The sequence below is a fragment of the Larus michahellis genome, chromosome 6, assembly GCF_964199755.1.
Source record: "Larus michahellis chromosome 6, bLarMic1.1, whole genome shotgun sequence".
NCBI lineage: Eukaryota > Metazoa > Chordata > Aves > Charadriiformes > Laridae > Larus > Larus michahellis.
In genome coordinates, this window is record NC_133901.1 from 15805265 (window position 1) to 15817661 (window position 12397).

At 52.2% G+C, this 12397-nt stretch overlaps 1 protein-coding gene across 5 annotated transcripts in view; it reads left to right on the forward strand.

Annotated features, from left to right (window-relative positions):
- HDLBP (high density lipoprotein binding protein) overlaps positions 1–12397 on the forward strand; it is a 40293-nt gene that overhangs the window by 11996 nt on the left and 15900 nt on the right. For 2 of the 5 annotated variants that reach the window (XM_074593100.1, XM_074593103.1), the window contains exons 1-7: positions 2652–2722; positions 6806–6873; positions 7417–7529; positions 8468–8622; positions 9155–9370; positions 11037–11243; positions 11723–11938. In XM_074593100.1, coding sequence (XP_074449201.1) covers positions 7454–7529; positions 8468–8622; positions 9155–9370; positions 11037–11243; positions 11723–11938 — 870 coding nt within the window. In that variant the 5' untranslated portion in view covers positions 2652–2722; positions 6806–6873; positions 7417–7453. Of the gene's footprint in view, positions 1–2651; positions 2723–3663; positions 4019–6805; positions 6874–7416; positions 7530–8467; positions 8623–9154; positions 9371–11036; positions 11244–11722; positions 11939–12397 lie in introns of those variants that run through there. The other 3 variants (XM_074593099.1, XM_074593102.1, XM_074593101.1) reach the window with 2 other exon arrangements.

Consider the following 12397-nt stretch of genomic DNA (forward strand, 5'->3'; position numbering starts at 1 on the left):
AGTCATGAAACCAGGGTCTCTCAGAATGCTGCCAAAATACAGGATGCTAGAGGGAGAGGGGCAGGTTAGTGTTTGTCAAGTGGTTGGGTACCTTCTTCTGTCTCCTTTCCCCTCAGCTAACAAAAATTCCTGTGCCTGGCTTATAGAGGAGCCATTTTACACACATCTCCATGACAAGCATCCTTTTTTTTCTTTATTTTTTTGGATGTGAGATTGCACTTGTGGGCAAGTAGACAGAACAGGCATCAAGCTGGCCTTCCTCTGCCCATACCCCCTTGTCTTCAGGAAGAAGAGGGATGGGGTGAGATGCAGATGGTCGATGTCATGTGGGCAGGAGGAGCAGCAGGTTGAAATAGACCTCCTAGCACCCTCTAAATGCACTTTTATCCATGCGCAGGCACTTCTGTACTTACTGAATGTGGGAGGAAAGGTGAGCTCTCCCCATCACTATGCTCTTCCTCTGTGGAAGATCCTCCTGTAAGGAGAACAGCCTGTGACAGGTTTCCTTCAGCAGAAATCATTATTTGAGGATGGCACGCAGTGAGATGCTCTAGGCCTTACAGTAACTTCTGGGCCTGGCAGGCTTCTCTCCCACCGCTTGCCGCTGCAAGTAAGGGAAGAACTACAGAAGCAAGTGGGGAAGATTCCCTCTTAAACAGTCCTGGAGAGGAAGCTGTGATAAAAGCCAGAAGTCCATATTGTCCTAGCAAGCCCAGTGGCTGCAGCAACACTACATAAACAGAGCAGGAGAGGGGCATACAGTTGTCCCATAGGCACAAGGTGGCACGTCCCCACAGAGGGCCCCTGCTGAACCAGATAACAAGATGGAGTTGAGGGAGAAGGATGTTGGTGTTTCAGTAAGATGCTCTAGTCTGGGAGTTGTGATGCTCCTCTGGTCCCCCGGCACAGGCGATAGCAATAGTTACCCATATCAGAGTTAATTGGATGCAGTGAAGTTAGAGTGTTGAAAGGAGGCTGCTGGCTTTGCGCTGGGGAGATAAACACGAGGGAGCAAAAGCACCAGAAAAGCATCGTGCACCTTGAGTGAGGTTCAGAGCACTAGGCTCCAAGTCCTAAATTACAGCCCACCACACACACCCCCCCTGCACTCCCAACTGCTGCCTGGAAGCAGAAGTGTCCAAGTCTGGAGGTGCTGCGGTTTGCCCAGGTCCCTGAAGCTCTGCTTTTGCACAAGCCACCTCTCTCTTGGTAGCCACCAGCCCGCTCGTGTGTCTTATGGGGTGCTGCTGGCATCAACAGCCTAGACGTTTTTTGTCAGAGGAGCCTGAGCCAGCTCTTGGAGCATATATGACGTGGCAGCAGTGGTTGCTGCCTTTCCGTGCGGTATCCCTGCATCCTCACAGAGACCGACAGACTTTTTGAGGAGAGGCCGGGGTGGGGGGAGAGGGATCATCTCATGGTGCCTGGGCAGGGTGTCAACTCTTGACAACCGTTCTCCTCCTCCCTTTAACGTACTTCCCGATTTTACCCACAAGTATATTTTTGTTTACAGTGATAAATTGTTTGTGTCAAAAAGTTCAAGTGCTTTAACACTGTCCTTCCAGCTGCAGGATTAGAAGAGGAAAACCGGAGAAATCTCCTACTCTTGTTCAATAATAATAAGTAATCATAATTTTACTTAAGGCTAAATACCATCCATGTTTCCATAAATACAGTACATAAATATCTATAAAAATTACTGCATGTAATCAAAAGCAGTTATTCCAAAGACCTCACATTTCTGCGGTCAGAGCTCCACAAAGCAGGTTCTTGCATTTGGTTTGCGAGGGTCTGGGAGAGAGCGGGGTGTGAATGAGAAAACCAGTCGCTAAGTGCAAGTTATGAATGATGGGGAAAATTAATCCTGTGTAGGAAAATGGGCAGAGACTGAGCTAATGCAAAAATCAGTTCAAATTCCGTGTGTTTTTACACTGATGTGACTCTTTTTTTCCTCAGTACCCTGAGGGTATAGGGCTAATAATTAAAAACATCTATATTGCACAAACTTTAATAAACATCCTCTCTGCAGGAAAGGAGGGTATTGTGCTTACTGGCTTGCCTTTCCCCTCCTTCCCTCTTCCCTACTTGCAAATTAGAGATCGGAATAAGGAGAAGGGGCTCTTTTTTTGGGGGTGGGGACATGAATTCTTATTTTTTTAATCTTGCCCTTGCCTTGCCCCTTCTCCTGTCTAACCTCAGCAGCATGTGGCTGCTGCTTGAGGCACAGCTGCCCTTCTGGGGCCGCAGCCCTAGTGTCCCTTGCCACTCGTAGGATGGGGCAGAATCCCCGGGTGTTTGCAGCTCTCCGGTGCCAGCCACGGTTTTGGGACGGCTCAGAGCCCTCCCGAGCAGGTCCAGCTCACTGACCCGGCGTGAAACCGGCCTCGGTAATTCTCCGCTTTGGGGAGCTGATCTGACCCCGGGTGGGAGCCACCCGCGGCTCTCCTCCCTCGCCGTGGAGCCCCGCGGGCCGGGCCGGGCCGGGAGCGGGGCGGCCGGCAGAGCCGCAGGCTGCCGGGCCGGGCCGCTGCTCCACTCAGCTCGGGCGGGCGGCGGGGCACGCGTGGCGGGCCGGCCCCGCCGGGAAGGGGCATGTCCCGCTGACGTGCGGGCCGGGGATTGGCAGCGGCCCGGCCTATATAGGCGGCGGGGCGGGCGCCGCGCCGCTCTCCCAGGAGCGCTCCGGTTCTCCAGCAGGGCGGGCGAGCGGGCACCGGCCGGAGTGAGTCACAGGGGACGGGGGGGCGGCCCCTCCGCCGCGGCCGCGGCGCCGACGTGGAGGCTGGCGGGGCGGGGGTGGGGGGGGGGCGGCCCGGCGCGGCCTCGCTTCCTCCCCCTGGGCACCGACGGGTCGGCGCGGACGGGAAACTGCGGGGAAACTTCCCGCCGGCCGGGCCGGGCGAAGTCCGGCGGGGGCGGCCCGGGGAAGAGGGCACGCGGGGCAGCCGGCGGCGGGAGGGACGCGGCTGTGCCGGACGGCAGCAGCTTGGCGGGTAGTGTCGGCGCCGGCCCGGGGCTGTGCTGATGGGGACACTGGGCCCCGCGGGTGCGTGGGGAGGGGGCGGCCCGGCGTGGACCCTCTCGCCGGGAGAAGAAGGGGGAGAGGCGCGGTCGGGGCGGCTCCACGTCGTCCCCGGCGGTCGGAGGGCTTGAGCCTGGTACGAGTCCAAACGGTCGGTATCGGAGGTTCGTCCAGCACCGGAACAGCGGTGCGGCCGGCGTTGGACAGCCTCCCCTCCCGGTCGCGGGGGCCGAGCGGCTCCGCTCCTGTCGTGACTTAGAGGGGCGAGCGCCCCGGCTTCGCTCCTGGGGCCACCGGCGGGGGCGAGCGGGTGCCGGGAAGGTGCTACCGCCAGGCTCGGAGTAGGCCGTGCCCGCCACCGGCAGCTTTCCGGCGGCCGCGAAGCCGCGCTCGAGGGCTGTCACCGGACACCCCGCGGGAGCACCTTTTCCCCATTCGCCTGGCGCGGCCGCCCCCGGCTTGCCGCCCGGAGGGCCGCGCCGGGACAGCCCCTACCGTGCGCCCGGCCCCGTCCCGGCACGGGCGGTGCCTTGGGGAGCGCCCCCTCCCCTCCGGCTCAGCCCTGCGCGGGTGACAGCGGGGCCCGGCCGGGCCCTTTAAGGGCGCCGCCCCGCCCCGCCGCGCCGCCCCGCCCCCGGTGCCGGCAGTGCTGAGGTGGCGCTGGCGGCGCCGCCCGCCCCGGCTTGGCCTGGCTTGGCCTGGGCCGCGGGGCCCGGCGGCTCCCCCCCGCCCGGCCTCGCCGCGGCCTGGTACGGAAGTGGAGGGGCGCCTCTCCGCCCGGGCCCTGCGCTTGCCCTTGTTCCGGGGAAGGCGGGTGCCGTGGCGGTACAGGCCCGGGAGGCCTCCGGCGCTGCCTGCCCCACGTGGCAGCCGCTCCCCGAGGCCGGCAGCTCCTCTCCGTGCGCGGCCGTAGAAGCCCGGCCCCAGCCGGGAGCAGCGCCCGGGAGGCCACGGCGCGTGGCCGTCGTGGCTGGGTGGGCTGCGGCGACCGGCCAGGTAGGGCACAGAACACCTCCTGTCCCAGGGCAGGCAGTGACAAGGGAAGGTGGCAGGTCACAACGTTAGTAGAAGAGTGAGTACAGGGGACAGGTCAGGTGTAAGTTTTCACAAAGGAAGTGTTTTCATGTATGACCACTCGCCTACCAAGAGATCACCCTCGCCTGCGTCAACGTCTGACAGGAGAGTGGCTGCCACAACCAGCCCAGCCCTATTGCTGTGTGCGATTCTAGCTGCATCACATTTTAGCTATCTCAATTAACAAAATGCTAGCATTTTTATTGAATATAGTTTTAAATAGTGCGTAACTGATGTTTTTGTCCACAAGTACTGATTGTATTGGCAGTGTAACTCATGTCTTTGCTTTTGTTTCTCTTCGTACAAATGTTTCCCGTGCGGTTAGGTCTGGCCCTTGCTGGAGGTTATTTTTAGGATGATTTTGTTCTCTTTATTTTAAGTGCGCTCTAGACTTCTGAAACTTCTTTTGGCACACAAAGCCAGCGCTACAGACAGTGTATAAACTAGGCAGTTTAAAACCTGTTGACCCAGTCAGCCACACACTGGCATGACGTAGCTGTAACCTTAGTTTCAAAACCTAAAGTGGGAAGTTAAGGAGGTGTAGGTTCCAAATGCAATGCCTGAGCTGCTCGTTTTGACATTAGGTTTAAAATACTGTTCTGATGGCCGCCTCCAATTTTGGCCAGAGATGAATCCCTGAGGCCTGCAATATACCAGATGTTTGGAGTTACTGGAGATGAAGAGCATTTGTTCTTAGCTTTCTGTATGGGTGACGAAGCAGAAATTCATATGGATAAACGCTGGCCTTAGATTTCTTCAAATGTCTCGCTGTTCTCTGAGGTGGAGGCTCCAGGGAAGATCTCTGCAGCAGGTGTGGACACAGTGAAACCAGCAGCTGTGCCTTGAGGTCCCGGCTCTCAGGCAGGCACTATATCGGGTGTTGTTGACCGACTTCTTGTCCTTATCCTCCACTAAGGAGCAGAGCACATGCAAAATGAGCCAGGTGGTGCTTTCCTGAGAAATGAGAGTTATAAGCACACCCATGCTGTTGGCAAGGCTCTAGCCAGACCTTGGCAGCTGCTTGTGATGTCTAGCATGCTTCTAGCTCCTGCCCTTGCTCCTGTTCGCAGCTTGCTGTGAGGTGGTGGCACCCTCAATAGCGACCCAACGGGCCAGAGGAGCCAACGGCCCAGTCTGCGGGCCTTGCCGAAATAGCCTAGGACAGGTACCATGCCGCTAACATGCTTTCCTTGGTTCTGCGGCAGCCTGAGCCGTGCAGTTGTGCACCATGGATGTGTAACCACGTGTTACACCATGGAGAACTCAGGTATTTCTCCGAGTTCAGATTACTAGCAACCCTTTCATGTGTACCAGCAAATGCCTTGCAGAGCCTCTGCGTGCTGCAACAGCTGTGCTTCAGACAGCACAGCTGGCTGGCTATCCTGGTAGCTGCCACCTCATAGGAGTGGATCGTTATAGGATTAATTGCAACATTAGGTCTATTACTTTCATGGCGCAGGTAGTGTTGCTTTGTGCCTGATAAGAGCACAAGGTGTGTGATTCTGTGTGATCCTAGCTGCATCTGATTTTAGCTATCTCGATTAACAAAATGCTAAGACTCCAACCTCCACTGAGGTGCACATCAGGCCTGTATGGCCGTGTTGCATTGTTGCTCTCTGTGTTCTTCCCTCCTGCGGCTGCTCTTGCCTTCCCTTACTGTGTTGCAACGTAAGCACGCTGTGAGACAATACATCAGCGACGCTGTGTTTTGGGGAGCCTTTTCTGGGACACTGGGAGATCAGAAATGGCAACTGTCAGTTTACTGAAAAGTGTCTGAGTTTGCTGTTAAGAAGAAGGTCCAAACAGCATTGCAGGGCTTGTTGGGAGAGGGACCTTTCCCACCGTGAGCAGAGGCACTGTTTTTTTAGGAGAGGGCAAGCCCTGCAAGAGCACACATAACCACTGGGGGGAACTCCAGGTGTGGGGCACCGTTGTCCTTCTGGCAGAGTGTGTACTGTACTGGCTTTTACATTTTTAAATATATTCCTAAACACTTTTTCAGTAAATCTACAGATCCGGAAGGTGTAAAGCTCCCACCTATTTTTTCCTGGTTCCATCTTGTGTACACATTTAAAATAGTCCACGTAAACCTGTTTGGGTTTTGTTCTTCGACTTGCAGACTTAGGCCTGAAGACAGAGTTCAGTGCCTGGTGCATGATCTTATTGCAATAAAAAAATAAGAGGTGGACTGGCCAGCAGCTGTGTATGGATAGCCCTGAGTGTTTGCCTTAAGTTTGTGAGGACATCTATGTTGATTCACCCAAGCTCCACTAAACTACATTCCTAACTTCTGACTGATGGCAGTGTTGTTGGCAGGTTTTCAGGTTGTTAGTCTCCTCTGACTAGATGTTGATGGTCTTGCTTGCAACCCTGAAATTTCATGTCTATCTTGCACATCTGTTACTAATTGACTGGTTTTTTGCCTGATACTGGATGGCTGCTTTTGTAGCCAGTGTGATGAAAGAGTAGCTACCCCAGGCTTCCTGCTGTGAGGTTTAAGTAGATGGTGGTGTTGCCTGTAGCTCTAGTAACACATGACAGGTAAAGTATGGGGAGATGTGGCTCAGTATGAGAACGTTTTGGGTAGGGTGCAAGTTTGAAGCACAGTACAGATGGTGCTCTTTTGAAAGTTACAGTAACGGGGTGTCATGTTTTCCTGTGGTCTTGGAGCAGTCACATAATTATTATTTTTTTTTTCTCTCTATAAAGCGAAAGCTGGCAGGCTGACAGACGGGCAGCTTACAGGACGGACTCTCTGGCTACTGACCATTTAGCTGGTAAGTTCTTATTTTGGCGAGCCAAAGATCTTGCTTTTGCTGAGCTTGCTTACCAGAGTGGCTTTCTGTATATATCCCTAAGTAACGGGAGTTAAGGCACCTAAATAAGTCTTTTTCAGGAAGAGGCAGCATCCTAGGCCCTTTTTGTTTTCTCTCCAGGGTTACACAACAGTCTTGGACTGACTGTGCAGACCTTTTGATACTCATTTAAAAATTGCACACCATTAATAATTGATAGATTAATTAGAGTATGCTTTAACAACTTCTGGTGTCCCCCTTTCCAGTGACCTTCTTAGGTTGCACATCCTCTGCCTTCTTAACGAAGAGCTTAATGAAGAGCTCTGGTTTTGTGACCACTGTGCTGTGAGGAAATATCCCCCCTGAATTCCTGTCTGGTTCAGCAGAAGCTGACTTGGCACTGTAGGTGCTTTTCAGGAGGATGACCAGAAAATTGCTCAATAACACATACTTTGTCTTCCTGGAGTGACTTTTGTGCATTTTGAATGGTGTTGGTACTAGTGCTGCCACCTCTGTTTCTTCCAGTGGCATACCCGGATTGTGTGTGGGTGGGAAGTCGACAATGAGCTCCGTGGCAGTTTTGACCCAGGAGAGCTTCGCTGAACACCGCAGCGGCCTGGCTCAGCAGCAGGTGAAAGGTGAGAAAACACAGTTGAATTCCTTGATGTGCCTCTAAATACACACTGCACAGGCAATGTTCCTTGCTGTTACCCAAGCTTGCTCCACACATCCGGTTCCCCACAAGTGTGCAGACATTGCATTCTCCATTCCTAGATTGGTGGCCTGCTAATCTCTTGACTTGCCACCAACAGCAGCACAGCAGTGATGCTGCACTGTGCAGAGCCAGGAGGAGGCAAGCCTCAGATCTCCATAGAGCTCTGGCTGGCAATTCTGTCAGCTGTGGGACGGGGCACATGCAAGAGTGGGGCACTGGGCTACAAGCGAGCCTCATGGGATCAGTGTACTAGGCTGTCATTTCCTTCCTTTGCTCAGCCAGGTGCTGGGGAAAGTAATTATAACTGTATTAACTGACTCACTGGCGGGTTTTGGCACCCATCCTGCAGCTGCAAGCTGGCCCACTTGGCATGGCCCACTGCACAACTGAGTCGAACATAAGATACAGGCTTTCCCTGGACTCTGCCCTAACTGTAGCGCTTCTCTCTGCCTTCCTCCTGGGCATATGTTTGTCTTATCCCCTTGTGACCTGCAGCCTTGCTCAATTCCTTTTGTTTATTTCTGCTCAGCCTGTTCTCCCCTAATTAAGCCCCTTTTGACCAAGGTGGAAGTAATGTGCTGTTTGCTGCCACCATTCACTTTCACGTTCACTTCCTGCATCTGTAGCGCATGCTCAGACACGGCTGGTTGTTCATGGTGTCTACTGCAGCCTGTGCTGTGCTGAGGTCAATTGTGCTCCAGACTTGGCTGCTCCACAAGCATAACTGTAATAGGATTAATAGTAGTGCACAAGTCATTTGCTCTCCCTTGTTAGTGGTGCCTAAATACAATTGCACTGCCTATGAATGGGGACATTTCTGCAAGGACAGCATCTCATTTTACCCTGTTTGTTTCACCCCAGTTACAGCTTTAAACTCTGAAGAAGAGAATGATCCTCCAACCTACAAAGAAGCCTTCCCTCCGCTCCCTGAGAAAGCACCATGTTTGGAAGCTGCCCAGGAACCCGCTGGGCCCTGGAGCAAAATCCGACCAATAAAGGCTTCTGTCATCACTCAGGTTGGTGGGAGTGGATGTCTTATCTTCCTCCTTTTCCTCCCTCCAAAAAGTAGGTGAAGTGAAGCTTTCTCTGGAGTATGAAATCCCTAGTGTGTCAAATGGACAGCTTCTTTGCCATACTTTACCCTGGGGCACGAGGAGGACTGCAGCTGAGAGCTAGGACTGCTCTGGAGGGGAGGGATGTGTTGGAAAACTGTTCAGAAAAAGCTCTGCGTCCCTGTTCCGCAAATAGCTGGAGCAGGCCTGAAGGGAGGATTGCAGAATTCAAGTAGTGAGTGCTAATCCATTAAAGTATTCCCCCCATAGCTTAGCATTTTTGCCCACCCAGCGTGGGACACACTGCCTGCTGCAGCCCTGTCATGCTTCCCTGGTCGCAGCTGGTGTCTCCACTGAAATGGCTGATGGGTTGCACTAGCCTGGGAACTTAGTATGCCAGTAAACCTGTAGGGCAATAAGAGAGGGAGGCACTGGCAATCAACAGTGTACTGACTGCTTGCTGAACCCTTCTTTTATCTGTCCTGTGGCTGAGCAGGTGTTTCATGTGCCACTGGAGGAGAGGAAATACAAAGACATGAATCAGTTCGGAGAAGGCGAGCAGGCCAAGATCTGCCTTGACATCATGCAGAAGACAGGAGCTCACCTGGAGCTGTCTCTTGCAAAGGACCAGGGCCTTTCAATCATGGTCTCTGGCAAGCTGGAAGCAGTCATGAAGGCTCGGAAGGAGATTGTCGCTCGGCTGCAGACTCAGGTGAGGGCATCTAACTGTTCTCACTTCATCTATGCTCTTCCTCAAGACTCGCAAATGCTTTGAGACTCTTGGGCCTGTGTGCTTATAAGCCGAAGAGTTGTTATTAGATGACTAATTCAGCTTTGCCATATATTTTCAAAGCACACAATTGGCAATTTGGAATGTAAATGAGGCTTAAAATAGGGTTCAAAGCTAATTACAGGCCATGGTGTTGCATGAAGGGTGGAGTCTGCAATCTCTGAACACTTGAATTGCAAACAGTGACTTTGTGGTGAGGTGCTGGTGCTCGAGGGGGTGCAGGCCCCTCACACAAAGCTAGTAGCATGTTAGAATGGGACTGTGTCTTCTCTGAAGTCCTTCAGAGGAGAACGTGGAGGGATGGGAGAAAGAAAAGTAGAGAAGAGGAAGTCCTGACGAAAGCTGAAAACTTCAGGTCAGGGTTCTGGATTGTGTAACTGAAGCCACACTGATAAGGAGCCATAGCCCCATTGTTTCAGTTGTTTCTCCTTTCAGTCCTTTAGGTTTTGATTTCTTACCTTCAGATTCTTGAGTTCATAATCAAGATAGTCGTTCTTGTTAGGATATATCACAGCCAGGTGTCTTAGTGTGTTTTAAAGTGTAATGTCAAGGGTAGTTTATGGAATAGTTAGTACCATGTCTGCTTAGTGCTGTTCAGCCCATGTGTCATACTCTGCCAGAGGGAAGAGAAAGGGACAAACCCTTCATAATAGGCATCTGAAAGAATAGTTCAGGTTGTACTGCCAGAGATACATGACCCACCGTCCTCAAATATACCTCCTACTGCCCTGGCCCCAGATCTGAAAGGTGTGTCTGTATTCCAGCATCTCCTGGGCTTGGCTAGCTTCGGTACAGGGACACAGAGTTGAAGAGTCACACCAAGTGATCTTTTTTTTATTTTCTGTTTCCATTGTAGCTTGAATTCTAAGCGTCTTAATTGCTGTTAGTGGTTACATATTCACAGGGTTTGAGAGCATGGTAGCAATAATAAGCTACCAGGTCAGTAAAAAATCAGAAGCGAAGAAGTCAGGAAACCCTGTTACAAACTAGCCCTTTAATGGTAGATTGAGAGAAGCTCTTGGGACCTCTTTTCCAAGAGGGGTCCCCTAGAAGCAGTCCCAGGATCAGCATGTGCTACATTGAAGACACCTTAGCACTCTAGTAGAGGTAAGCATCTCCTAGCTGTCTGCCTGCTGGAGTAGGTTTCTGGTGTTGAATTTCTGTTTCCTAGGAGTCAGACTGCGTGTCTTGTTCTCTGTAGCCTTGGTAGCAGATGTCAGAGTTCAGATAAACTCCACCCATGAGCCATCATCTCAGTTGTTGTCTGGTGCTGCTCCAGTGTCTTACACTGGAAGGTAGGCACCTCCTCGTCTGTGCCTAAAAGCTTTTGCTAATTCAGAGTACTGCTCCTGTGCAAACAGAAGGGTTTTGAGGGAAAGGTGGTTTTAGACTCCTGGTAGACAGGCACCGTAGATCAGCTGTTCTGGTGCACAGTATCAGTCCTCTGACAGAATGTGCTGGGAAGACCTTGTGTTTGCTCCTCAGTGGTACCGCTAAGCAGTGTCTAACTTTCTTTCCCTGGCTCTGTTCCTGTGGATCTGCCAGTGCAGGCAAGCGTTCTCACAGATGCTTGGTTCCTGTGTTGCAGGCTTCAGCGACAGTTGCCATCCCCAAGGAGCACCACCGTTTTGTCATTGGAAAGAATGGAGAGAAGCTGCAGGACCTGGAACTCAAAACTGCAACCAAAATCCAGATTCCCCGCCCGGATGACTCCAGCAACCAGATCAAGATCACCGGCACTAAAGAAGGGATTGAGAAGGCCCGACACGAGATCCTGCTGATCTCTGCTGAGCAGGTACTTCTCTACTGTGATCTTTCTCATGGCATTAGCTGGACAGCCATTTTGCTTCTCCATGGTATATTAGATGTTTGTATCCACCATGGCCACGTTCAGTGTCTAACATGTTAGTCTGAACAGAGACACATACTGTGACACTGGCTGTATGAGCACCGCTGCCAAGTTGTTCAACTTCTAGTTCTGCATTTTGTCCATCTCTGAAGTCAGATAAACGTGTTTCGTATTTGAAGTGAACCGTATAAAGTGCCAGCTGAGATAAGGCAGGAGATTACAGAGGTGAGAGAGAGAATACTGTAAATCAGCATCAGCAACAGCAGTGTTTGTGGGTTGAAAGGGATGGAGATCTACAAGCCTGCAAATTGAAAGGAGTGCTCGGGCCGGTGTCAAGCAAGACAGCACTGGGAACTTAGCTGTGTCTGGCAGAGGCTGTAATATGGGGGACAGTTCCCACCGGCGTCTGTTCTGGGCTCTTCTAGGATAAGCGTGCCGTGGAGCGGCTGGATGTGGAGAAAGTGTACCACCCCTTCATTGCTGGCCCTTACAACAAGCTGGTGAGCGAGCTCATGCAGGACACAGGGACGCGCATCAACATTCCTCCACCCAGCGTCAACAAGACAGAGATAGTCTTCACGGGAGAAAAAGAGCAGCTAGCCCAGGCTGTGGCTCGTGTTAAGAAGATCTATGAGGAGAAGGTATGGATGGTCCATAAAGCTTCCCATCTTCCCCCCACCTGCTCATAGTCCCTCTTCCCTACTTGTTCTACTTCTGTGCATCCCTCTGTTGCATCCTGCTCATATCAGTTCTGGCTCAGCAGCCCTTGCAGTATATGGCCCTGGATCTTACCATTTCCTCAATCAGCAGAATGGGACTTGGGCTGATACTACCAAGGAGGTGACAGATGTCTCACTTCTCTGTGTCATGGGAATTAGCTGACCACAAAGAGCTCCCCTGGCTCTTGTTCACGCAGGTGCTACTAAGGAAAGAAGTGTGAAGTCTACAGTGGTTGCCAGCTGACAGTATCAAAGTTGCTACATTAGTAGAAGTTGCTGAAGAGTGAATTTAACTCGAGTTTATTTTCCACAGCCAACATTGCTGTGAATATCCTTCTTGTGGGTTGTTGGGCTGGTTTTCTTCATGGTTAGGTCTGTATT